Consider the following 26,316-nt stretch of genomic DNA (forward strand, 5'->3'; position numbering starts at 1 on the left):
AGTATCTGTCCTTAGGAAATTATGAAGTCCTTTATAACGAAGGTTGAGACTCCGGTAAGCTAAAGTCCTAGCCATGTAACCCTGTGAAATCCCTAAGTAGGGAGGCATGGTGATAAATCACATCTGGCTAAAACATGTTAAATGTTTCACAGTAAAAGTCCTTGAGAGGTAGAAGCAGAAGGATGGTGAGTTTGATGCTAGCCTGGGCTACATGGCAAGACTGTCTCAACAAAAAATAAATGTGACTCACATTTACCTCTCTGCCCAAATTCTACTGTGAACTTTATAGTATTTATGGAACAATTTTGTGTTGACAGGCAGTTGTCGTTTTTCTGGGGTTCATAACAAAATTGTTTCCTGCCTGCTGCTGTGACTTTAGCCTTTACAAACTGCTGAACAAAGACACAGCAAAAATTTATGGATTTTTTTGTTGTTGTTCTTTGGTTTTCTTTAGTTTTGAGACAGGTCAGGCTAGCCTCGAACTGACAGAGGTCTGCCTGCCTCTGATGTGATTTGTTTGTTGATACTTTTAAATATGGGAATTATATAATCTAAGAAATAATGGCTGAAAAAAATCAATGGAAAACTTACTGTATTTTTCTGATCATATCCCTATAGTGTCATTTAACATGTTTTAGCCATATGTGATCTGGTACATGCAGAAGGGGGAGAACACTTGAGTTCAGGAATTGGAAACACAGAGGAACCTGTTCTCAAAGAATTGAAAGGGATGGGGGTGAAGGGGAGCAGAAGGAAAGCTTGCCTGTCAGACGTGCTACTCCACTGTGTCTGTCCTGTCAGGTACACAGTGCTGCGTTTCTCTCCGTCCACGGCCACCTGAGACACGGACACAAGAGATTGCAAACCGCTAGTTACTGAGTTGCCTGCCGGGTGCACTGCCAAGTTATTATCCCCATGAGTTAGCTGAGTAGATGTCCAGGGGAACTCTGCCAAGGTTTTGCCCTTCGAAGAGAGCCAAGGCCAGAAATAAGACTCTAGGGGAGGGGAAGTTTGCTCTCTGTAAGAAAATAAAGGGCTGTCTTTGTTCTCTTTAACCTTTACTCTGTGAGTTGGGGGTGCGCATGTGAACAGTTTGTGGGAGTCAATTCTCCCTTTCTACCATGTAGGTTCTGGGGCCTGAGCTCAGGTCATCAGTGTTAGCAGCCAGTGATCTATGGAGCAGTCTTGGGGACCCGAGACTTTCTTTTATGGTGGTGAGTGCATCTCAGAGATTCAGACTCTGAAAAGTTATAGCCTCAGAAAGAAGTACCTTTCTGCAGCAGGAGAGGCCGCTCAGCAGCAGCATGAGAACCTGTGCCTGGTTCCCAGAATGCCTCAGGCATGGCAGCGCTCACCGTGAGCCCAGTATGGCAGAGGTGCAGAGGAAGGCCCTGGGTTTGCCAGTGAGGCTGTTCAACCTAAGTACAGAATTCCACTGCTCAGTAAGACGTTGTCTCAAAAAACAAGGCAGAGAGCAACACCGAACCAGACACACGGAGGGAAGCACACAAAAAATAGAAGGCAGAACTAGTGCCTACACATACACAAAACACACATTCAAACCTAGACACACAGACATTATCAAACACATAGAAACACAAAATAAACAACACATACCTTCCTATTACACAGCTTTATTTTAGATTATTTCCCAGGCAAATACAAAAGCATCCTAGGTGGGCCTGGTAGCACAGGTTTGTAAGCTAGCTGTGTCAGGGATTGAGACAAGGCTTGCAAGTTCAAGGTCTGCCTGGCTATACAGAGTGAGTTCAAAACCAGCCTGAGCAACTAAGTAAGACCCAGTCTTGAAATAAAAAGTTTTGAATGTGGTATAGGAGTGGTTTCAGGTAGTGGTACAACACTGAGGCCCTTGATCCAGTACCTAGCGCCTCCAAAAGAAGACAACACTCCTGTTTGAACCTTTCTACTTATATTTCCCTGTAAGCAGTCACCTAGCCAGGGTGAATTAACATGCCTTTTCCTGCCTTTGTCCTTAGGAGCCAATGAAGTGCTTCTGGTGGTTGGGGGCTTCGGAAGCCAGCAGTCTCCCATTGACGTGGTAGAGAAGTACGACCCAAAGACCCAGGAGTGGAGCTTTCTGCCAGTGAGTCATGGTGGAACTGTTTCCAGCAGGGTTGCAGTGTCACTGGTTCCTGACACTAGCACATACTTGACCAGCTTTGAGGGTAGAACAGCTTCAGAACAGCAAAATGCATGTCCCTGTCAGCCCTGCTGTGTGGATAGTGGGGTATTCACCAAATGACTGCCTTTCTTCTCTCTGGATAGTAGTGGTTGTTTCTTGGGTTTTTCCATTACTTATTCCATTGTTTTTGTGTGTGTCCACACACGTGGGCATGTCTGTGCCATACCATGTGTGTGGAGGTGAGAGAACAATTCCCAAGGATCAAATGTGGGTTATCAGCCTTAGCAGCAGACACCTTTACCCAACAAACCATCTTGCTGGTCCCTGTTTGTTTGTTTGTTTGTTTGTTTGTTTGTTTGTTTTGAGACATCTCACTGTATATTCCTGGCTGGTCTCAAACGTACAAGCTTCCTTCCTTCCTGAAACTGTCTTGCTGACATACACTCACTATGTAATCCTGGCTGGCCTCAAACATACAGGCTTTCCTCACCTCCTGAGTGCCAGGGTTACACATGTGAGCCAACACACTTGGCTTGGTTTTTGAGATAAGGTCTTGCTGTATAGCTCTGGCTGGCCTGATACTCAGTGTATGGCCCAGACTGACCTTACATTTCATCCTGCTTCAGGCTGACAAATGCTGGCATTATAGGCACGTGCCACCACCACACCCAGCTGAGTTTCTGACTGTTCCAATTAGAAGTTCTCCTTACAGAAGTGTCAGTCACCATATAGCAAATTTAGCTGCACCACCATTTAGCCTGCATAGCTTGTACCACTGGTCATGCTGTGCTATATTAAACTTGGTTATGTTGAGTCTAGCGCCTATTCAACTGAAAAGTTAAGTCTCCTTTCAGTATTTCAGTACTGTACAACCAAGAACCATTTCTGAGGAGACATGAGAAACCTTTGGACCATTCTTACCCTTAAGGGTATTTCAGACCTGGCTCCAGGATTATCAATATGGCCGTACTTTTCTTACAGAAGGATATTCAGTCTCTTAGCCCAGTGCCTTACAGAAGACAGTGGAAAGCCACGATGTCTTCTGTAAACCTCACAACGAGGCAGGAGCATCTCCCTCTGTAGGCAGTTACAGCCTAGTCCTTCAGAGTGAACCTTAGCCACCGGGGGTTTCCCATGGCAGGGAAGAAGCAAAGCAGATGAAAACAGCCAGGGTGCGCAAGGAAAGCTGGGGCTAGAGCCTGCCCGTATGAATGGCATTACTCCTCTCCTCTCCCAAACCCATAGAGCATCACTCGCAAAAGACGGTACGTGGCCTCAGTCTCCTTACATGATCGGATCTATGTGATCGGTGGCTATGATGGCCGTTCCCGCCTCAGTTCAGTGGAATGTCTAGACTACACAGCCGACGAAGATGGCGTGTGGTATTCTGTGGCCCCGATGAATGTGCGGCGAGGTCTTGCTGGAGCCACCACACTGGGAGGTAGGGTTGATAGCAAATGATGCTTCATGTGGCTCTTCTGCTGCTCTGTAGGAGCATGACCAAGTGTCTCATTTCAAACGCGCATTCTTGCTTTTAGAAATGTCTGTTAGAAACTATTCAGTATTTGTAGATACTTCAATACTGACTACAAACTGGTGATTCATGTTCCATTGTGCTTTATGGTACTGGGCACTGATCATGTTTTTATAAACTCCATGTAGACAGTCTCCAAATGCCTTTAAGTACTTTTCTTGTTGTTTGTTTTGTTTTGTTTTTTAAGACAAGTTTTCTCTGTGTAGCCCTGGCTGTCCTGGAACTCACTCTGTAGACCAGGCTGGCCTCGAACTCAGAAATCCGCCTGCCTCTACCTCCCACAGTGCTGGGATTACAGGCGTGTGCCACCACTGCCCAGCTTCCAGCTCTTTCTTTTAAGAATTTTTATTTTCTTGAGATGGAGTTTGCTAAATTTCCCTATGTAGCTCACCCTTGTCTCAAACTTGGGCTTACAGGCATGAGCTTTAAATGCTCATTTCTTCTCCTATCTTCCTTCTGAGACTTAAGTGACTTACTATTTAAGGGGAAATACTCAGAGTACACAATACACTTTTACAAGGGTGTGCTTGTGTAGTATCATACAATTAATATACACAGTGGGAAATGGAAGAAGAAGAATAAAAATCAACGTGAAGCAATAGAAGAATTTGTTTGCTTGTGATAAGTTCTGAAATAGCTCAGGTTGACATTTAACTTTGTCTGTAGCCAGGAATGGCCTTGAACTCCTGAACCTCCCAAGTATTGTAATTACATTCATGTGTGCAATCCCTCCTCCGCCATCTTAACAATGGGTAATTTGTACATAAAAGTTCTTAGAAATTTTTCATTCTTAATTTAACAGTCTATAATTTTGTTCACTCTGAGCAGATATGATTTACGTCTCTGGGGGCTTTGATGGGAGCAGGCGTCATACAAGCATGGAACGATATGACCCAAACATTGATCAGTGGAGTATGCTGGGAGATATGCAAACAGCTCGGGAGGGTGCAGGACTAGTAGTGGCCAGCGGAATCATCTACTGTCTAGGTATGATCCTGGGGTGGGCTGGGGGGAGCTCAGTGCTTAGCAGACTGCGGAGGGCAGAATTAAGTGTATATACTTGTGTCAACAAAAACTGATTTATCTCAATATATTGTCCATGAATAGGATTATATTTTTCTTGTAAACAATATGTAGGATGTTGCATATTCTCTGACCTAGACCTCTGGAAAAAAATAGAACTGAAAGAGTCAGTTGAATTACTCACAGAGGGGCAGGTAAAATGAGCCTGAGCATCTACCTGTCTCTTTGGAATGTTCTCTACTTTGCCTTTCAGGAGGATATGATGGCTTGAATATATTAAATTCAGTTGAGAAATATGATCCCCATACAGGACACTGGACTAACGTTACGCCGATGGCCACCAAACGTTCTGGTAAGACCAAATCTATGATGTGATGAAAGTGCTGTAAGTCTCAATGTGTACAGTGATGGTGTAGTTACTGGGTGTGGTGTCAGTAGGACAGACTGTAGTTCTTACTTCACCATAGACCCACTGTGAATGTGAGTCACAGTCCAGTCTCCTCCACTTCTGCCTTCCCTAAAATACTAGGATGAAGGAAGGTAGTTTAAACTTTGAGCTAGATTGTTCATTTGAGGACAGTGATTTCTTATTCTTTAGTACTTTTTTCTATTCTTGTTTGACCACTAGCCTCGTTTTGTATGTGCAGTACATGTTAAATAAATGCTTTTGTCCTGTTGAAGTCTGTGTCTTTACTTTTTATACTCTTTGGACGTTGATATTTTGCTTTTTTAAAGACAGGGTTTCCCTGTGTAGCCCTGGCTGTCCTGGAACTCACACTGTAGACCAGGCTGACCTTGAGCTCACAGAGATCTACCTACACCTGCTTCTGCCTTCTGAGTGCCAGGATTAAAGGCATACAATGACAAACCTGGCTGAACTTTGTTTTGAGGGTCCTACCATGCAGTCCTGGTCAGTGTAAAAGTTGCTGTGAGGTGATCCTCCTGCTTCTTCTGGCTTCAAGTTCTACTACTACATTGGTGATTTTTTTTTTTTAATCTAAGACTCACTGAGTGTAGTATGCAGCTCACATTAACTTTAGACTCCAAGTAATCTCACGATTGCAGATATGGAACATATACCTGATAATAAATGGCAATATGTATTACATTAAATCTGTAATGCCTAAAAATACTTTTTTTAAAAATTCTGAGTACTGCACACAGAGCCCTGCATATACTAGGCAAGTACTCTATCATAGAGGTACATCCCAGTAACAGTTGAGAACTCTTAGTAGACCAGGCTGTGCTGTAACAGAGCAAGCATTGTGCTGTTCCAGCTAACTGCTCCTTTCATTGTTACTAACATGTTTCTTCCCGCTTTTGTTTAGACAGCTGAAGAGTTAGACTGTGAGTTAGTGAGAACAGAGATGAGAACCATGTCAGTCTTGTAGAATTTCAGGTCCTAGCCTGAGGTTGACTGATGCACACACTAACATTTGCTGTATTACACTATTCTAAGCCTGTTTGACGAGTCTTCATCCCTCATTTCCACAGTTCAGCCATTATCGACCGTGTGTGTCAGATGCTAGGCTTACTGCCATTGGTGTGCTAATGCTCTCTTTCTCCCCAGGTGCTGGAGTAGCCCTGCTGAATGACCATATTTATGTGGTGGGGGGGTTTGATGGGACAGCCCACCTTTCCTCAGTTGAAGCTTATAACATTCGTACTGATTCCTGGACAACTGTCACAAGTATGACCACGCCACGATGCTATGTAGGGGCCACAGTGCTTCGAGGGAGACTCTATGCAATTGCAGGGTGAGGATTTTCAAAGTGGTCTAGAATCATGTATCCAAGGCAAGAATCCCTTTGGTATGGAGGCGAAATGTGTGTTGTTGGGAACAACCACTGGGGCTATTTTCATTCCCATTCCAGTGCAGGGAGTGGGCCCTTACACGTGTAGACAAGTGGTAGGACCTGCATATAAAGGATGAAGACCTCATTTCTCTCTTTGTTTTTCCCTGTCAGATACGATGGGAATTCTTTGCTGAGCAGCATTGAGTGTTATGACCCTGTCATCGACAGCTGGGAAGTAGTGGCCTCCATGGGAACCCAGCGTTGTGATGCTGGAGTGTGTGTTCTCCGAGAAAAGTAACTGTTATTTGAACACCAGCTGGAGCCAGTGACTACTCCAAGGGACAGTTTGTGGGAGAATCAAGGATCCTTTGCAGAATGTTTATTTCTCACTGTGTGCACAGGGCGATTACAGGCACCAGTGCTTGATGATTGTACTTACTTGACGCATATGCTCCTTCGCACTGGTACTTTTGCTCAGAAGCTTGGGGACAGGCACTCAAGGGAAGGGAATGCACATTTGGATGTGAGGACCAGACCATGGCTCTCTGTGGTCCGAGGAGCACTTTCTTACTGTTTCTAACTTACCATGTGTTTGGGAGGATGCTGTGCGTGTGTGCGTGTGTGTGTGTGTGTGTGTGTGTGTGTGTGTGTGTGTGTGTGTGTTGCCTCGCCTCATGTTGCAGAGAATTAAGGTGAGTATGGCCTGCTAGGTGTGGACAGTGTCCATCCTAGGTGACTGGAAGGACATCAGCTTATATAAGCTCGGTAAAATGAAAGTCTTTTTCCCTCTCAGAAACAAGAACACCTTTTCTAAATGCAGAGGTAACTCAAGGCACCACAGTTTCTTTCTGTAGGAAACCAAGAGGTCACTGTTAAAATTTGAGAGGCCAAGGAGGAGGATTTATGCTGTTGTCACTTAGGGAGACATTGTTGGTACAGAGATTTGAATGCATGGCTGGAGCTGAATAGAATGTGGGTGGACCCAGAAGATCACTGAAGTGTACATTGGAAGGCTGGAAAGGACATATTATTTGATTTCACGGTCTTTCTAATGTAAAATGTTGTACCATCTTGGCACTGGAGACTGAGAGATTAATAGTGGAAAATTTAGAATAAGAGATGCTGTAAATGTGCAGAGTTCAATATACCTGTGGTAAACTAGAAATATCTGTGATTTTACAATCGTCTTAGTCCCTGCCAGGGCTCCTATAGCCATGGCAGTATTTGTTTTTAAATGGGTGAAAAGACCATCTTCCTGGTGAATCAAGTGCTACCACGTTACTATGCCTCCACACTATTTATTTGGGGATGGGTGGGGTGGCTGCAGCCTAGTAGTTCAGGTACCTGATTATGGCCCTGTTGTTTTAAGGGCACACTTCCACTAAGGAGTGCTTCTTACTGCTGTGTGCGGTACATTCAGTTCTCTTCCTGCTGTATGTTCTGTACCTGTCTTTACAGTGTATTTTATTCATCCTGGAACAAAATAATCAAGGACAATTGGAAATCTTTTGTTAGTTTCTGTACCTCTGCCAATATTCCGGAGCTGCCTTTCTAGGCACCTTTGTGTCATATGGTGAAACTCTTGAGTTACTGGTATAGCAAATAGGAGAATGTGGTAACCTAAACTGGGCTACACTTTCCTTTTGCTCTGGAATCCCACTTTTCCTCTTTCCTTGAATTGTGTTTGCTTACAGAGTTAATTTCCTTTGTATTTTTTTAAGAAAACATTAAAAATGGACTGTCTCAAATGGCTTTAAGAGAATCTGTGGGTAGTGCTGCCTTCAGCAGACATGTTGAAGGACATCTAGGCTTCTGGTCTGTCATCTCACCTGTTTACCGTCTGCCTGCCAACAAGCTCAGCTGCTTCTCTGGACGCGTCAGGAAAACATTTGCCCAGATTTGTCTAATGTGTTGTCCTTTCACACTGTGAATCTACATGAATAGGGTGGATGGATGGATGGATGGATGGATGGACGGACGGATGGACGGACATTGCGAATCTACATGAATAGGATGGATGGATGGGTGGACAGACGGACGGATGGACGGACGGACACTGTGAATCTACATGAATAGGATGGATGGAGAGAGAGAAAGCTGGGCCCCTTTGATCCTAGCACTCAGGAGGCAGAAGCAGGTGGGTCTGTGAGTTTGAGCCTAGCCTGGTCTACAGAGTGAGCTCTAGGACAGACAGAGCTACACAGAAAAATCCTGTCTTGAAAAACAAAGAGCAAAACAAAAAGGTAAAGAAGCAGCCTTGGGAAATTTTAACACACATGAATTTTAGGGTTTTTGTCACCCTAGTAGTCTTCTATGTTTGCTTCAGTTAATGACATGTGATCATACAAATAGCTATGTACAAGGCTTGCCACACAACTGAGCTCTGGCTGCCCTGAAAACCTGATGTGTAGACCAGGCTGGCATTGATCCACCTGCCTTTTGCCTGCCCAGTGCTGGTAATAAAGGTGTCCACCATACCCAGGTAAAACCACAAGTCTCTCTTGGTCTCAGAGCCAAGAGAAAGCAGAACAAGAGGGTAAGGCTGTTTACTCTGTCCTTAGCAGAGCTACTGTGCAGTTTATTGAACCACAGCCTGTGAAATGTGGTTCATTTATCTTAGAGGACCCGGAAGGGTGGCGGGTAGGAGAGGAAAACACAAGAGAAAGGACTGGTGAGTAGCTTTCGGGCATCAGTGCTGATTTCTGAATTTTGGGCCATGTCCACAGTTCATGCACTGAAGCCCCCACTAACAATTACAGAAAACCAGGCTATAAAACTCATGGATTCTTTTTACATTTCCACAGCTTTACATACATAATTTGTTCATAAACAAAATTCCATTCATTTGTTCTTTCCTCTTTATAAAAAGTATATGAATATGTAAGTTTGTGTCTATGTGACCTGTACACCCAGTTGTAGGGCCTGTGGAGGCCAGAAGGCCCCCAGAGCCCCCAGAGCCTCTGGAACTGGAGTTTAAGTTTGTTGCCTTTGGAAGGGCAGTGTCTGCTCTTAACTACTGAGCTGTCTTTTAGCAAACCCTTTGTGTGGTAGAGGCAAAGGATAGCCTCCGGCATTGTTCCTCAGATACCATCCACCTTGTTTTCCTGTTTTAACCTAGTATGAGGGTAGCTATGTGCAGGTAGTTAGGACAATTCAGTAGAGACAACTCTCAGACTTTTATGTGGGTTCTAGGGATCTAACATCAGTTGCCAGACTTGTGTATGCCATTGAGTCCCCAAATTTCTAAATTTTGTCTCTGCCCATCAGTAGGATTACAAGCTGGTGCCACCATGCCTTCATTGTTCTATTTGTAAAGCAAGCTGTTCCCAGAATTCAGAATCTGTCTATTTCCCAGTTCTGGGATGTTTCATTTATATCATCGTCATCTGAATTCTACACAGTTTGTCATAGTTCAAATCCATCCCCTTATGAGGTAAATAAGGTAAATGATGTCCTTAACTCCGCCAACCCATCTATTTTGTCAGCATTTCTTTCTGAAATTCAGATGTGATTATCACAGTACTTAATATAAAGCCAGGTACTGGTAAATACTGATGTGTTTCTGTCCCCAAGTTCCATAGATCTCCATATCTTGTACTATAAAGTTCAATTTCCTTAACATGCATCGGATCTATGGTGCTGAGGGGCACAGTCTACCATCCTGGTCTTATTAGTCTTATAGTCTCCCCACGTAAAATATGCTTTAGTCACTTGCTTGCAAAACCGTTCCTAAATTTGATTATTTTCTAGTGTACTGTACCCTGTGTCTGAAATCTTGCATTCCTGACAACCTAATGGTTGATTAAAATGATACCTAGGGGGTCTGTAGAGACGGGTTGTGGTTGAGTGCCAGCTGTTGACTGTTCTTTCAGAGGACCTGGACTGGGTTCCTAGCACCCATGTGGGAGGTTACAACAGTCAGTTAACTCCAGTTCCAGACATCTGGTGCCCTCTTCTGGCCCCCACAGGCACAAACAGTGCACTTACATGTAAACCAAACACTTATAAAAAAAATCTCTTTAAGTCAGGCAGTGGTGGTGCACACCTTTAGTGGAGGCAGAGGGAGGCAGATTTTTGAGTTCGAGGCCAGCCTGGTCTACTGAGTGAGTTCCAGGACAGCTAGGGCTGGCTATACAGAAAAGCTCTGTTTCGAAAAACAAAAAAAAAATTTTTAAAAAAACTTAAAAAATTTATCTTAAAAAACAAACAAAAAATGATGGGACGATGGGTGAGCAGTGATTGTGCATGCCTTTAATCCCAGCTGAGATGGTAGATCTGAATTTGAGAACAGCCTGGGCTACACAGAGCAACCCTGCCTCGAAAAATAAACAAATGCAAAGATAAAGACCTAACACCCTAGACAGAGCTGTTTCCTAATCCATGCTTCGCTCGCAGTACGTTGTTTCTGAAAATGTTTTATTAGATTTGTCTGTGACCCTGTCAGGTTACTATTCTCACATACACAATGTCCATCATCATCATGTAATGTGGGACTAATGGGAGAACAAGACTGTGCATTCTGAAACAATAAGGTGGCTTAATTCCCTCGTTCTGATGTTCTCTGGTTTCAGGAAACCCACGGTTGCACTAGAACTAATCTGGAGATACAAAGACCAGTTAGTAGATTAAGAGCCTTGACTTTGGAACACCCTGGAACCTATACAAATTGCAAACCTTATCTTAGCCTTCTTCGTGCACTATAACCGAGGGCAAACCCTCTTAAGGAAATGACTACGTTTTCAAAATTACTGTAAAGCAACGCTTTGCTATCTAATAAATGGCCACTATTGGACACTAGGCTTAACATTTTCACACAACTTTGCCCAACACGAAATGTACTAAGCATTATACGTACTTCTTTTTCTGGGGGGGGGGGGGGGAGGGAGGGGTCGAGACAGGGTTTCTCTGTGTGGTCCTGGCTGTCCTGGAACTCTGTAGACCAGACTGGCTTCGAACTCAGAAATCCGCCTGCCTCTGCCTCCCAAGTGCTGGGATTGCAGGCGTGTGCCACCACCGCCCGGCTATACGTACTTCTTACTTCTTACGTAGGAAGCAAATGTTTCATAGCTAAATCTTGCTGAGGTGTGTCCTGACCCGGATTATCGCCATCTACTCATGAGGCAAATATCCCAAGAGTCAGTGGTAAGGTTAGCCATAGTGATTTGCTTAGGCCAATATTAAGGGAGGCCTGGTGACCAAGTATAGGGAAAAAGGATTGTCACAAGTAACTCTGACACTTCCGTCCGGCAATAAAGGCGCCTGCGCAAGAGAGTCCAGACGCCTGCGCAGAGGTACGGCGAGAAGCACCGGCGCCCCGCCCCTGCGGAGCCGCGCCAGCGTAGTTCCGGGTGTGCCAGCCCAGACCGCGCGTGCGCCGTTGTGGCTGATGCTGGGGTGGCGCGGTGATGGAACCTTGCGAGCTGCAGAACGAGCTCGTGTCAGCCGAGGGCCGGAACCGGAAGGCGGTGCTGTGCCAGCGTTGCGGCTCTCGGGTGCTGCAGCCAGGGACTGCTCTTTTCTCTCGCCGGCAGGTAGGAAAGTGCTTGATGCTGCTTAGAGTCGCGCTGTCCTGAGCGATCGAGCGGCTCTGGGCTGGTCCTGGTTCCCAGGTTTCCGGAGACCGCGCCCTTACTCGCATGTCTTAGCCCCTCCCCACGTCGTGAGGCCCCGCCCCACTGCCGCGGTTGGCGACCAGGACCTGGGTGTCCCGGCACGGTTGCCTGGTCCCCTAGGCTGTTCTCTCTCCAAGGGGGCACCTGTTCTAGGCGGCCCACCCTCCCCTAGGCCTTGGGTACCCCGCGCGAGCTAAGGGACGAACCGCAGCCTCCTCCTCCCTGGAGCTCTGGCTAATCTGTTGTACCCCGCAGATGTATCTCCAGCCATCACTCGGGGTCACCCAGAGCACCGAAGAATCTCTTGATTCCAGTCCCACCATAGTTTTCATCCTTCTTACAGTCCCCACCTACTTCCTGTCTCATTTGCTGCTTCACAGAGGAGCTCCAGAATCAAGTTTGGTGGAGAGAATTCACAGTGACTGCTAGTACCCAACTTTCCTAAGCCCCAAGAGATACAGTTCCCAGGATGATGCATTTCGAATAGATTTTGAAGGTTAATAATTCTTTTCTTGTGGTTAGGACTTTTTCAGGTAGGATTGTGTGTGTGTGTGTGTTTAGGTTTTTTGGTTTGTTTGTTTACTTGCTTGACAGGGTCTCACTATGTAGCCTTGGCTGGCTTGGAACTTGTTCTGTAGACCAGGCTGGCCTCCAACTTAAGAAATCCACCTGCTGAGGATTAAAGGTATGAACCACTTAAAGTAGGATTTTTAATAACCGCCTTAAACACCATCACCCCAAAGAGAAAACTGAAAGAAAAAAATTCCTGAGCCTCTTTTTAAGTGTAACATATCGTCCTATTGGATAGTACAAACTAACTCGCTTTCAGACCCTCATTATAAATGGTCTGTAAGAGGATGATGGGCCACTGTTCCTTCATGTGGTGAAGTGTCATGTACAGCAGTATCTGCTCCAAGAGCAGAAACCTATTCGTAAAGAAGTGTTAGTGTGCCCCTCATTCTTCATGTTCTCATGACCTGTCTGTAGCTTGGGTGGAAGTCCCTGTTTTAATAAGAATCACACAGACAGGAATCTCCACTTATTTTGTAAAGTTAGTGGCCTCAAGGAGAGATGGAAATGAACCAGGGACTTGGCCCCTGTCTAACCTGAGCATCAACACCGAAGAGTTGGCCCTCCGTGAGCGTGCACGTGCTCTTTCAGACAGAGTTGATGATTAGGGAGAGCCTGGGTAGAAAGTGAGCACTGGGCCTCCCGTGTGGTACAGTTCTTGTCCTCGATTGCAGCTTGCCTGCTTCTGTAAACTGACAGAAACGGAAATGTTCCTGAATGGTATTTGGTGGCCTGTGCCGCTAATCTTAGCACCTAGAGCTGCACAGTGAGATCAGAGCCAAATGGGATACAAAATGAGATCCTGTCTGTGAACTGAGTACAGGAGTCTCTTAAATTTTGTAGTAGTCAGATGTGGTGGTGCACACCTTTAATCCCAGCACTCTGCTGTGGGGTAGGCAGATCTCAGTGAGTTAGAGGCCATCCTGGTCTACGTAGTAAGTTCCAGGACAGCCAAGACTTAAACAGAGACAAACTATCTCAAAAGACCAAAGACCAAAAAAAAAAAGAAAAGAAAAAGAAAAAAAAGATAGTTTATAGTTAAAGTTTTTGTTTCATGTGTTTTAAATGGATGTTTTATGGGAGGGAACCTGTAAGCAAATTAACCTGCTTATTACATAGCATATTTTGTTTCTCAACAGAGAACCTTTACAGAGGACAAACCATTTGGAACACACTTTTTTAAAACTGAATCCCTATGAAGTGTCAGCCTGGCTCTTTCGTCATTACCCTGGACTGTTGAGAAATCACTGTGAGGCCAGGCTGGTAAAACTGATGCTCTACCCTCTTAAGGATGTCCTGGCAGAAGGACAGAAGGCAGGAGGAAAATATCCGAGCAGTCTGAGTCTCTCTGTAGACTGACCTCAATATAGAAAAAAAAATTTAAAAAAATAAATAAAATCCTTCCAGGCCTAGAAGTACAGGGGATCCAACATCTTTTTCCACCCTCTGTGGGCACCAGACATGGGTATGATACCCACACACAGGCAAAACACTCATAAAGCAAAAATAAATAAACCTTTAAAATTAAAAAAAGCAGTTCTTTCCAGGCAGTAGTGGCACACGTCTATAATCCCAGCACTCTGGGAGGCGGAGGCAGGCAGATTTCTGAGTCTGAGGCCAGCCTGGTCTACAGAGTGAGTTCCACGACAGCCAGGGCTACACAGAGGAAACCCTGTCTCAGAAAAAAAACCAAATCAAAAAAAAAAAAAAAAAAAAAGGCAGTTCTTTTGTCCCTTAAGTGAACCTGGAGAGAGACGGCATGAGGAGGTCTACTTAGAGGTGGCCCGTAGCGTTCTCACCTGTAGGCAGTCTACTGTAGTCTCTGATGGGAAAGGCTATGCAAGCCATCCCACCATCGATGTGATGTCGTGCCCAGTGATGATTCTGCCTTCCATTTTATAGTCTAAGGCAGTATGTTTTCCAACTGGGAGTAAGTTTGTCCCCAAAGGGAAAAGTCTAGAGACATACATAGATATTTTCCTTGGTAGGAATTGGGAAGGGGCATTACTGACTTTAGTGGACTGCTGCCTTGCATCATGTGATACTGCCCCTCACAGCTAAGAGTTCATTTTCTGTGAGTTGATAAAGACCGGACCAGAAGCACTTGGAGAGGAAAGGGTTTGTTTGGTTATACGTCCTGATTACAGTCCATTAGTTGAGGGAAGCCAAGTCAAAAACTCAAGCTGAGCAGGGACCTGAAACAGAGACCAGGGAGGAATGGCGTTGACTGCCTGGCTCTTAGCACTCTCACCTCCCAGGCTCCCACAGAGCAGCCCGCTACGCTCTGAGCACTCAGTGGCTTTCCCAGCCCAACATTCCAGACACTTCCATGGTCCTCTCCAAAACATGTTGATCACAGCACTAGCCCACCTGCTGCTACTGACTTCTGTCTTAGTTTGATTTCTATGGCTGCAGTAAACATAGCCAAAAGCGGTGGGAGGGAAACGTTTATTATATCTTCTAGCTTACATTCCATTATGAGGGGAAGTCCAGGCAGGAACCTGAGGCAGGAACCTGGAAGCAGAGGCCATAGAGGGGAGCTGGTCTGGTGTGCGCCTCTGTGGTTTGCTCAGCCTGCTTTTTATACAGCCCAGGACCCCCTGCCTAGGGTGACACTGCTTACAGTGCCCTCCCACATAAATGTCCAGTCAAGAAAAATGCCCCATGACTTGCCTGCAGGCCAATCTGATCGAGACGTTTTTCTCAGTAGAAGTTCCCTGTTCCAGATGACTCTAGCTTGTGTCTGGTTGACAGAAACCACTCAGCACACTTTGGACCAGAACTGTTTCAGGATTTGGGAGGGGGATTTTGGGGGTGGGTAGGATGGAGGAACTTTTTGCAATTTCACGGTGAAGTATTTTAGGCTTGAGAGACAGATCTACACATAGAATTCTTTTGTTTCATATCCACTACCCCACACAAGCTGAAGCCAATCTGATGTATTTTTGGTGAGCCTTTATTTTGCTGAGAACCCATTACATGACGTCAAGTGTGGAGTTTTCTGCTCATGCCATGACAGTCTCTTAAAAGTTTCGAACACCGGGGCATTTCAGGTTGGATTTGGGAATTGAGGAATTCAGATTTCAGTCATTTAAATGTTCTTAACTCTGTGTGCACTTATGTGTGCATATTTATGTGTATCTATTATATGTATGCAGGAGCTCTTGGAGTCCAGAAAAGGGTCTTAAATCCCCTGGAACTGTAATCACAAGAGGTTCTGAGCCACCTCATGGATTCTGGGGACCGAACCTGGATCCTGTGGAAGAGCAGTATGTGCTCTTAACCTCTGAGCAATGTCTCCAGCCAGATTTCTAATAATCTTAAAGTTGTTAGCTAAGCTAAATAAAGAGACACCATGGCATTTCCTAATTTTAAATATAGTGTGTTTTAGAAACTGTTAAGTTTCCTCAGCCAGAATGGAGGTTCTGGGGTCATGGCGAGAAGTCTTCCCTGTAAATGGAAGCTTGTGGTCAAATAAGGAGATGGGATCGAAAGGAAGACTGGGCCGGGGCCACCCGTCCTCAGTGGAGAGGGCAGGGTGGTCAGAGCTGGCTTAGGTGACCATGATAGGTTACCAGGTCGGAGAAACTGTGCAGGGGTAAAGTGCTGAGGTAGTGAAGGAGCAGCTGGGAGCAAGAAGAGAATCTCTTCCCTCTCCAGGTCTGATAGGTGTGGACTGCTGGGGAGGGGCTGTGGTCTCACCCTGACCCTCACCCCTGTGCAGAGAGAAAGGGAAACTCCATGGAGTTCGGAAATTGGAAAATATAGAAGAGAGACGTTTGATCTTTTGTGGGGAGAACAGAAGACTGGCTCGTAGGAAGGAAAGTATGAACTGTGCTGGGGTAGAGTGGCGTGGCGAAAAGACACAGCACTTACTAGTAGCACCTGTCGCTCTCAGCACAGGACCCAGGTTCAGTTCCCAGCACCCACATGGTGGCTCACAACTGCCCCTAACTCCAGTTCCAGGGGATCCAATGCCATTTTCTGACATGAGGTATGTGTATTCATGGTATGCTATACATGAAATAAAAGTATATATATAATATATGTAAACTAGGCATCTATATCTATATATATATGTATGCAAGAATATGAAAGCGTATGTTTATGACACGTGTAATGAATGTGTACTGCAGCTGCATTCATTATAGCACACACTGGAGACAACGCAGATGTCTCAGTTGGTGAATGGAGTACTAGTCAGCCCTAAACACAGACGCACGACTGTTTGTTCTTTTTGTTTTTGTTTGAGATAGCATCTCATGTAATTCAGATTGGCCTCAAACTTGCTTTGTAGTGGAGGATGACCTTCAACTCCCCATCCTCTTGCCTCTACCTTCCAAGTGTTGGGATCACACCACCACAGCCAGCTCGACACAGACAACTTGAATGAGTCTACAGAGAATTATGCTGGTGAGAAAGCCAGTCCTCAACGCCCACCAGCTTTATGAATCTATTTATACGAGAGTCTCTCTCAATCCCACTCCTCTGTTTGACACAGAGTCTCACTGTGCTTGGAAGGTTGGCCTGCGGTTTTATGTTTACCCAGACTTGGAGATCTTGAAGATCTCGCTGCCTTGATCTTTCTAGGGCTAGAGTGAGCCATCACAAGGCCCCTCCCTCTTTGTGCGCACGCAAGCGTGTGTGTGTGTGTGTGTGTGTGTGTGTGTGTGTGTGTTTAATGTGAGATAGGTCTCATGTAGCCTATATTGACTTTGACTGCCTGTGTACCATGTAGCTGTGAGGATGACCTTGAATTATCACTGCCCCTGCCTTATCTCAATGCTAGGATCACAGGCATGGATCACCAAGCCTAGTTTACATTGTGCTGGGGACCAAACCTAGGGTTTTGTGCCTGCTAGACAAGCAGCTCTATAAGCTGATAATTTGCTGCTCAGGCTAACCTAGAACTCATGATTCTCCCACCGCAGCATCCCACATGGCTGGGATTATAGGTGAGTACCACTGTGCCCCAGACAGGTCTCTTGGAGACAGTCTCTTCCAGGCTGTCCTGGAACTCTTATGTAGACCAGGCTGTCCTGGGACAAATTCACTGAGGCCCCGCCTGCCTCTGCTTCCTGGGTGCTGGGATTAAAGGCTACACCACTACTCTTGGCCTATGTAACATTTTTTGAGATGAGAAATTTTCAGAAATGAAGAATGAATCTATGGTTGCCAGTGGACGAGGTTGAGGGCCAAGGCATTGATGGCTGTGGTTAGGACAGGCCAGCAGGGTTCTGTGATGGCCCTTCGTTGTCCTACCCGTGATGAAGAATGGCATAGAACTAAATACGAAGGCACACGAGCACAGTAAATGGGAAACCGAGGAGCCAGAGGCAAGAGGACCAGAGTTCAAGACCACCCTGGGCAGGAAGACCTTAAGTGAAAAACAGCAACAAAACACAAGCAGCCGGAGAGATCCAGATGAGACTGCAGGGTTTCCTTGTTCTCTGGCTGTGAGAACTACCTGTCAGCTGTGTGAGGTGTTGCCTTCTAGGACTTGGGCTCAAGGAATTTGTATTACTTTTTATTATTGTTGTTGTTGTTGCGTTTTGTCTTTTGAGACAGGGCCTCACTGTATCCCTGACTCTCTGGAACTCGCTAGGTAGACTAGGCTGCCTCTGCCTCCCAAGTGCTCAGTTAAAAGGGCTCCGTGCTAACTAGTCCTTAAGGACTTGGGTTTATTTGTGCCTTTGTGTGTGTGTGTGTGTGTGTGTGTGTGTGTGTGTGTGTGTGTGTGTGTGTGTGTGTGTGGCACATGTCTGCAAGTTCCAGCAGGGTCCAGAAGCAAGCATCAGATCACTTGGAGCTGCAGTACAGGGAGTTTTGAGTCACCTGAAGTTGGTCCTGGGAACCAAACTTGAGTCCTCGGATGAACAGCAGGTGCTCTTGGCCGCTCCCAACCTAGCTGTCTGGGTTTTGTTGTTGGCTTTTGAGACAGGACCTCAATGTATATCCCTGACTGACGGTAAAGTTCTCTACCTGCCTCTGCTGAGACTAAAGGCATCTGCCACTATGCCCAGCTCCTTAGAGTTTAGTGTTAAGAAATAAACACTAAATATGAGCTTGTCAGGACAGTAAGTGAAACAAGCCAGTCAGAAAAGGGCGTGCACAGTCAGATCCCACGCCCATGAGATGCCTAGAACTGCTTCTTTAGAAGACAGTAATGGTGGTTGCTGTTCTCCAGGCCAGTGAGAAAGAAAGGCCATTCAGTGGGAGCTCAGTTGAGACACCTAGGAGGAGAATAGAACCTCTGGCTCTGACCTGTGAGGATTAGCCAGCCGGCCGGGATCTGGTTTAGCCCGTCGGTGAACTCAGAACTCGTGTTCTTCTGAGAAGATCTGTAGTAGGTTTATGTTTGCAAGGGCGAGTGGGGAGGAGCTGGAGAGATGGCTCAGTTGTTAAGAGCACTTGTTCTTCCAGAAGACATGAGGTAAGTCCTCAGCATCCACACCCAGTAGCTCACAGTGGCCTCAGCTCGTTCCAGGCGATCTGACACCCCCTTCTGGCCTCCACGGGCTCCCCAAACATAACATTGCATACACTTAGCATATGCATACACAAATAAAAGTTAAAAAAAAATCTTGGAGAAAACATCAAGTTCTAAAATTAGATTTTCTTTTTTTATAGGATAAATCCAATCCAGGAACAGATACTTTAGTGGAGAAAGATAAACAACAAATTAATAAGACATTTTTAGTAGCTGGAGAGATGGATCAGCAGGTAACAGCACTTGCTGCTCCTACAAAAGACCCTGCTTCAAGTCCCAGCATCCACAATGGCTCTCAACCAACTCTATCTCCAGTTCCAGGGATCTAAGAGACACACATGTGGTGCACATATATACATGCGTACACAAAACCTAATACAACATTTTCAGAAAATATGAGCTTGGTCTGAGGAAACTGATGGGTGTGATGAATATGCTTATATCTTAATTACGATATTTTCATCAGCATATACATGTGCCCAAATGTGGCAGGCTTTGCACTTTACATATGTGTAAGTTATGCATCAGTGATTCTTCACACACATACACACACACATATACACACATACATATTTATGAGATAGGCAGTATGGAATTCATTCAGATTGTGGGTCAGAGACTTCCTGAGGTAATGTTTGCACCAAATACCAACCAGCAAGGGCCCAGTCATGTCTTGTGTGCAGGCAGAACCGTCCGGCTGCTTGTTGAGGAAGCAAGGCAGCCCAGTGTGGCTGATAAACAGCCAAGTGAGGGAACGAGGCCGTGGCAGGCCGTGGCATTGCTCCGTGAAACAAAGAAGCTGAAGTGTCCCTCCATATCTCTTAAGACTCGGAGCAAACCCTCTGGGAGCTTGGTGGTCATAAAGAAAAGAGTACACGGAGGCTGGCCTCACAGTGATGTAGTCAGAATAGAACAGAGGGCCAGATCCAAACCAGCCTGAACACTGTACAGCCTAAGAGCTAAATACATCTATTGCATGGAAATTGTGGGCTGTTGTAGCAATTTGTGTGGGGGGTGGGGGGAGGATGGAGAGGAGTAATAGGGGAGGGGGTTTAGAGGTATGTGACCGTGAAGAGGTCCTCATATTATTTGGGATACAGGGAGGGAAGGAGTGGACAGGCGAAAGGACAGCTCTGAACGCAGACACTGTTGACTAGTGCTGTGTGGTTTGTATGTACAATTGAATACAAGAAAGATATGGAAAAAGCCAAGCGGTGCTAGCACACACATTTAATTCTAGCACTTGGGAAGCAGAGGGCAGGTGGATCTCTGTGGGTTCTAGGCCAGCCTGGTCTATAGAGGGCGTTCCACTCAAGGCCACATAGATAAACCCTGTCTCGGAAAAACTAAAAAAAAAAAAAAAGGAAAGGAAGAAAGTCATGTTTCCATGCTTGGCATCTTTATAAAGCTGGGCAGTGGTGGCACACGCCTTTAATCCTGGCACTTGGGAGGCAGAGGCAGGCCTGAGTTCGAGGCCAGCCTGGTCTACAGAGTGAGTTCCAGGACAGCCAGGGCTACACAGAGAAACCCTGTCTGGGGGTGGGGGGTGGGGAATAATAAAAAACAAAACAAAACAAACAAAAAAAAACCAGGCAAGCCAGTCATGCTGGTGGCAAGCCTTTAATCCAAGTACTTAGGAGGCAGGGACAGATCATAGACCAGCCAAGGAATGGGAGACTATGCCTCTAAATGATGATGATGATGATGATGTTGTTATTGTTGTAATCAGGGCAGTCAGCAAAGGAATGGCCAGCATTCTAGTGTGTACCCTGATGTGATGGCTGCTGTCTTTGTTCTCCCATTCAAGAAAGCCACTAGGCATCAGGGTCCGGCGTCGGCACACGGGAGTGAGGTGTGACTGGGGCCAGTTCAGCTTTTATACCCATCTGTTCTCTCCCACTGCAGCTTTTCCTCCCCTCCATGAGAAAGAAGCCAGATCTGGCCGACGGCAGCAATCCCGATGGAGATCTCCTGCAGGAGCACTGGCTGGTTACTGACATGTTCACCTTTGAGAACGTGGGCTTCACCAAGGACGTGGGCAACATCAAGTTTCTGGTCTGTGCCGACTGTGAGATTGGACCCATTGGCTGGCATTGCCTAGATGACAAGAACAGCTTCTATGTGGCCTTGGAACGAGTTTCCCACGAGTAACTGAGGGGATGGGGACTTGGCTCCACCCTAGCTATAAAGTTCTCCCCACAAGAACCGCCACTGGGCCTGGCGCGTCAGCTGTGCCCGCAGACTTCTCAGTACTAACATAAATGATGAGCGCTGGTGTTTGCCCTTGAGCCTGCAGAGGGCCGGTCCTGCCTCAGTCGGGCCTCAGCATGCCTCCCACTTAGTCCTCTCCGTCACCTGTGTCCCAACGCCCTGCCCCCTGTTTTGGAACATGGAAGAACATGCAAGTACTCTGCCAGTGCCGTCCGCCTCCACACCTTGGCCCAGGGCTTTCTTCCTCTCAGCAAGAGCAGCGTTCATCTTTTTAGCCATGACGACAGGAAATAAGGCGCTCACTCGCTACTAGTTGGAACTCCACCTTTTCTCCTTCTAGAAGCTGAGTGTGACAGGGTGTACATCTGTCATCCTAGCTCTTGGGAGGTAGAGGCAGAAAGGTCAGGAGTTCAAGGCCAGCCTCAGCTACATAGCCTGGGCCAGGTGAGACATTGTCTCAAAAAAACATAAAGCGTACAAGTATTTGAGAGTAACTTCATTGTATGTGACCTACTGGTCTACAGTAATTTATTCTTTTTAAAAGTAAAAAGTAAAACATTTACAAATGTCAGTATTTAAACCTATTGAGAACATATTACTTTAGACACGTTTTCAATTCTGTGCTTCAGAGCCTTTCTTCTGGGTTGATGGTGGCATTTTATAGTGAAGGTACACATGATCCTGCTTCCCTCAGATCTTGACCAGCTTTCTCTTTTTATTAGCTCCCTGCGACTTCAGTCTGTGTTGTCAACCCTCGGGGAAACTCAGCCCTAGCTGTGTGCCAGGCTCTCTTGGCAGAATCAATAGAGAGTGTCGGACATACAAGAGGCCGGCCTTAGACACATCACACCCGGGCTGTTAGGAAGGACTCCTTTAATAGCACTGCCGCCTTTCATTAAATATGGGTTGCACCGTCCTTGGGATTTTGGTTCACTTCAAATGTCTATACCGACCTGGGATGCAAACCTTTTCCACTGAGATTTCTATTGTTACGGGCTTGGTGTCGCCCTTTTCTTTTCTTTTCTTTTCTTTTTCCTTTTCTTTTTTTCTTTGTTTGTTTGTTTGTTTTTTTGTTTTCGAGAAAGGGTTTCTCTATGTAGCCTGACTGTCCTGGAACTCAGTCAAGCTGGCCTTGAACTCAGAAATCTGGTGTCACCTTTTCTTATTAGCCAACTTAAATCTTCAACATGATTTCCAGTTGCTTTGTCATTTCTCTTCTGGAGTGACTCATAGCTTAAAAGGACTCTGTATAAACAGTTTTTTGTCATCCCTTCCTCTGGGGGCCTAAATTGAGATAAGTAGAGATCTCGTTATTCCTCCTAAGGCCAGGGCTTAGGAAGTGGGGGCAGATCAAGAGTTCAAGGTTGGCTTCAGTGACATTGAATTCAAGGCTGGCCTGTACCACATGAGATCTTGTTTCAAATGAACAAACACAAAAAGGAACAAGTAGGTACTGGAAAAATGACTCACAGTTAAGAATGTTTGCTGCTCTTTCAGAGGACCTGAGTTCAATCCCTGGCACCCCGTGGGAGGCTCACAGCTGCCTGTGACTCCAGTCCAAGGACGTCTGCTCCTTCTCTCCATACAGCTGCCTGCCCATGCGTGGCACACAGACAGACAGACAGGCAGGCACACAATACAAATAGGCAAATAAAACTTTTACAGATAAAACAAAAGTTTCTTCCTTGGCACCTGTTTTCTGGGTGTTCTTCCCTCGCTGAAGCTTTTGAAGGGCTCCCTCTTAGCCGCGCCCTGGCACAGTTTCACCAGCACCCTGCTCACTTTCCTCCCCACCCAGAGTCTGAGGGGGCTCTAAGCAGCAAAGGAGAGACCACGGTTTCCAGCAAACAGGCAAGCACTCCAAGTGTGGGGTTTGCAGGAGGACACCTGAGACGACCCACCCATCAGAAGGAACAACCAAGGAGCCTCTGGGACACATAACCACTCACTTCACAAGTCAAACTGGGCTTTCGATTCTGCCCCCTTTTAAAATCACAGAAATAATACGTTCGTTGTATGTCAGTGAAAGAATCATTATTAAGTTCTAATTAACTCACAGTTCCATTGGCCAGAGCTTGCCAGTGGTAATGTGTATATCATCTTTTGTGAATATATGCAAATGTAGTTTTCAAAGCAAACATGAGATCATACTGTACTCTTTTATACTCTCTTCCTTGTCAGTACACCCAGCCGTGCACACTATTGCCACTGTTCCATTGTGGTGCTGACCGATGCTGTCAATGATCCCCTGTTGTGTTGCCTTCAGTTGCTCATAACAATGACATAGCAGAGCCTGGAGAGATGGCTCAGCGGTTAAGAACACCGACTGCTCGTCCAGAGTTCCTGAGTTCAATTCCCAGCAACCACATGGTGGCTCACAACCATCTGTAGTGGGTTCTGATGCCCTCTTCTGGTGTTTCTGAAGACAGCAACTGTGTACCCACACACATAAAAAATAAATCTTTAAAAAAAAAAAAGATGACATAGCAAGGGTACTTAACCGTGCATCTGTCCCTGGTTCCTTGGCTTGCGTCACAGAAGCAGAATTGCAGGGTGGCCATGCTGTCACAGCTTTGCTCTATGGACACATTCTTCAAAGCAAACCTGCTGCAAAGTGTCCCCCCACAGCAGAGTGAAAGTGCATTCATTTTCTCCCCTGCTATTAACCGTTGGGTGTTTTTATCATTAAAAAACATTTGCCACTTTAAAGTGTCTTATTGTTTTATGTGCACTTCTGGTAAAAATTTTCTATTTCTGCTGGCCACATTCTTTGTTTAGAGGACGGTGGGGGAAGGTTGTTTGAGACAGGTTCTCCCTAAGTAGGCTTGGCCAGCCTGGAATTTGCTATATAGACCAAGCTGGCCTTGAACTCCGCTTGTTTCCTTTTTTGAGAACTGCCAAACATTGTTGACTCAGTGACCAAAAAGCAACAACAACAACAAAAAACCCATAACTACTGTTCTGCCATTTCAGTTTTCTGTGAATGAAATAAAGTTGTTTTGACAGTGAGGTCGGAGTCCTGTCTGTCCTTGGGCAGAGGACATACACACTGTGGAGTGGAGGAAAGCAAGTCCTGAAGGAAGGGGGAAGGGCTTAGCCTGGGGTCTTGGGTGGCTGACTCCTCACTCAGAACACCTGCAAAGCCTGTGACCCCTCTGTCACAGGTCATCAGGTAATACTTGGAACTCCGCTGCCTCTTGCCTGAGGTGAATAGACATGACCAGCGGTTGCTGCTGTGGTGGTAGCATCCTGCAGTTTCAGGCTGGATGTGCAGGTCCTGGGCAGGGTGCCTGTGTACCCTGTGCCAGGCTATAACAACCAACAAGAAAATCCCCTCAGTGCCTACTGGGGAAAGCACTGGAGTTTGCCTAAATCTATTTGCTTCTACAAAATTGTCTTTTCAAAACTCAGCATCAAGCTGGAGCCATGGGAGTGCTTGCTGCGGTTGCAGAGGACCCGGGTTCAGTTCACAGCAACCACGTGGCAGCTCACAACGGTAAACCAGTTCCACCTCTGGCCTCTTCCAGGACCAGACATGAATGTGGTACACAGACATACATGCATGCAGACAAATAATTCATACACATAAAATTAAAAAAAACAAACACAGAATCAGTTGGACTTGGTGGCACATGGCCTTTAACATCAGGAGACAGAGGCCAGCCTGGTCCACAGCAAGTACTGTACCAACCAGGTATACACAGTAGTAAGACTGTCTTTTTAAAGGAAAAAAAAAAAGTGCTGGACTGGAGAGATGACTCAGCAGTTAAGAGCACCGACTGCTCTTCCAGAAGTCCCGAGTTCAATTCCCAGCAACCTTTGAATGGCTCACAGCCATCTGTAATGGGATCTGATGCCCCCCTTCTGGTGTCTAAAGAGAGCAATGGTGTATTCAAATACATAAAATAAGTACATCTTATCTTCTTAAAAGTGTTATCCCATTATCCTAGGAAGAGCTTATCCTGTAAAACGCGTGCTTTTCAAAGACTAGAGTGCTGGGATTAAAGGCATGTGCCACCACCGCCTGGCTGCTGCTTTTTTGTTTTTAAACATTTATATTAAGTACGTTAAGTACACTGTACTTCAGACGCACCAGAAGAGGGCATCAGATGGCTGTGAGCCACCATGTGGGTGCTGGGAATTGAACTCAGGACCTCTGGAAGAGCAGTCAGTGCTCTTAACCACTGAGCCATCTCTCCAGGACCCTAGATTTTTTATTTATTTAATTTTTTTTTAAGAGAAAGAAGTTCTGAATATAGTGGCACATGACTTTAACCATAGCATTTCTAGAGGTAGAAGCAAGCTGTCATTGAGTTAGAAGCTGGCCTAGTCTACATAATGAAGTTACCACAACATTCTTGGGGTAGAAGCAAGCTGGTCACTGAATTAGAGCCAGCCTGGTCTACATGATTAGTTACAGGCCAGCTGAAGCTATATAACAAGGCCTTGTCATAATAATAATGATAATAAGAATAATAGAATTAATAAATAACAGTCAATAAATGAGAAATAAAACTGCTGTTAAGGTTTGGTCTTTTGCTTATATTGTAATGTAATACTGGCCCCAATGGCCTAGTTGCCTCCGGGACCAGAGAGTCTGCATCTAGACCCAAGTGACACTATGTGACCTTGCCCCCCAAGATATCCCTGAAGCCTACAGCCAATAGCTGGGCAGAAGACAGAGACAAGGTCTTGAGTTCCAGGAGAGACCATGATGGGGAGAGGAAGGTAGGAGAGAAGAAAGACGCCCGGGGCCAGGGGTCAAGGAAGCTGGGCCCTGAGGCTGACCAGGTGGAATTAAGAGCAGCTCAGCTGAAACGCAGTAAGTAGTAACTGGGTGTTACTGATAGGGAATAGATTTTAACAGCATAGAGAATAGATTATCTGCCCAGTTCTAATGCTGATTAAGGCTTACTGTAAGTAATAAAAGTTCTGTG

General features: G+C 45.8%; 2 protein-coding genes and 1 non-coding gene across 4 annotated transcripts in view; all 3 read left to right on the forward strand.

The window, feature by feature from the left end:
• The window catches only part of Klhl12 (kelch like family member 12), a 31,855-nt gene extending 23,611 nt beyond the window's left edge, over positions 1 to 8,244 (forward strand). For both annotated transcript variants that reach the window (XM_052200565.1, XM_052200564.1), the window contains exons 7-12: positions 1,998 to 2,104; positions 3,389 to 3,584; positions 4,506 to 4,664; positions 4,954 to 5,052; positions 6,271 to 6,457; positions 6,668 to 8,244. In XM_052200565.1, coding sequence (XP_052056525.1) covers positions 1,998 to 2,104; positions 3,389 to 3,584; positions 4,506 to 4,664; positions 4,954 to 5,052; positions 6,271 to 6,457; positions 6,668 to 6,794 — 875 coding nt within the window. In that variant the 3' untranslated portion in view covers positions 6,795 to 8,244. The remainder of the gene's footprint in view (positions 1 to 1,997; positions 2,105 to 3,388; positions 3,585 to 4,505; positions 4,665 to 4,953; positions 5,053 to 6,270; positions 6,458 to 6,667) is intronic.
• A 3,604-nt stretch (positions 8,245 to 11,848) lies between these two features.
• On the forward strand, positions 11,849 to 24,388 carry Rabif (RAB interacting factor). The gene is made up of 2 exons (XM_052200336.1): positions 11,849 to 12,027; positions 21,074 to 24,388. The coding sequence occupies exons 1-2, from the start codon at positions 11,902 to 11,904 to the stop codon at positions 21,317 to 21,319; spliced, it is 372 nt and encodes a 123-aa protein (XP_052056296.1). The 5' UTR covers positions 11,849 to 11,901; the 3' UTR covers positions 21,320 to 24,388.
• LOC127697983 (small nucleolar RNA SNORD19) lies at positions 13,990 to 14,050 on the forward strand. Its single transcript, XR_007980638.1, has one exon. It is a non-coding gene; the product is annotated as a small nucleolar RNA SNORD19 (small nucleolar RNA).
• Positions 24,389 to 26,316: the final 1,928 nt, after the last annotated feature.

Source organism: Apodemus sylvaticus, chromosome 12 (genome assembly GCF_947179515.1).
Source record: "Apodemus sylvaticus chromosome 12, mApoSyl1.1, whole genome shotgun sequence".
NCBI classification, from domain to species: domain Eukaryota; kingdom Metazoa; phylum Chordata; class Mammalia; order Rodentia; family Muridae; genus Apodemus; species Apodemus sylvaticus.

Coding starts and splice junctions, on each gene's coding strand:
- Rabif (XM_052200336.1), top strand. CDS start 11,902: ATGGAACCTTGCGAGCTGCAGAACGAGCTCGTGTCAGCCGAGGGCCGG. Junction 12,028..21,073: donor CTCTTTTCTCTCGCCGGCAG/GTAGGAAAGTGC, acceptor CTCCCACTGCAG/CTTTTCCTCCCCTCCATGAG.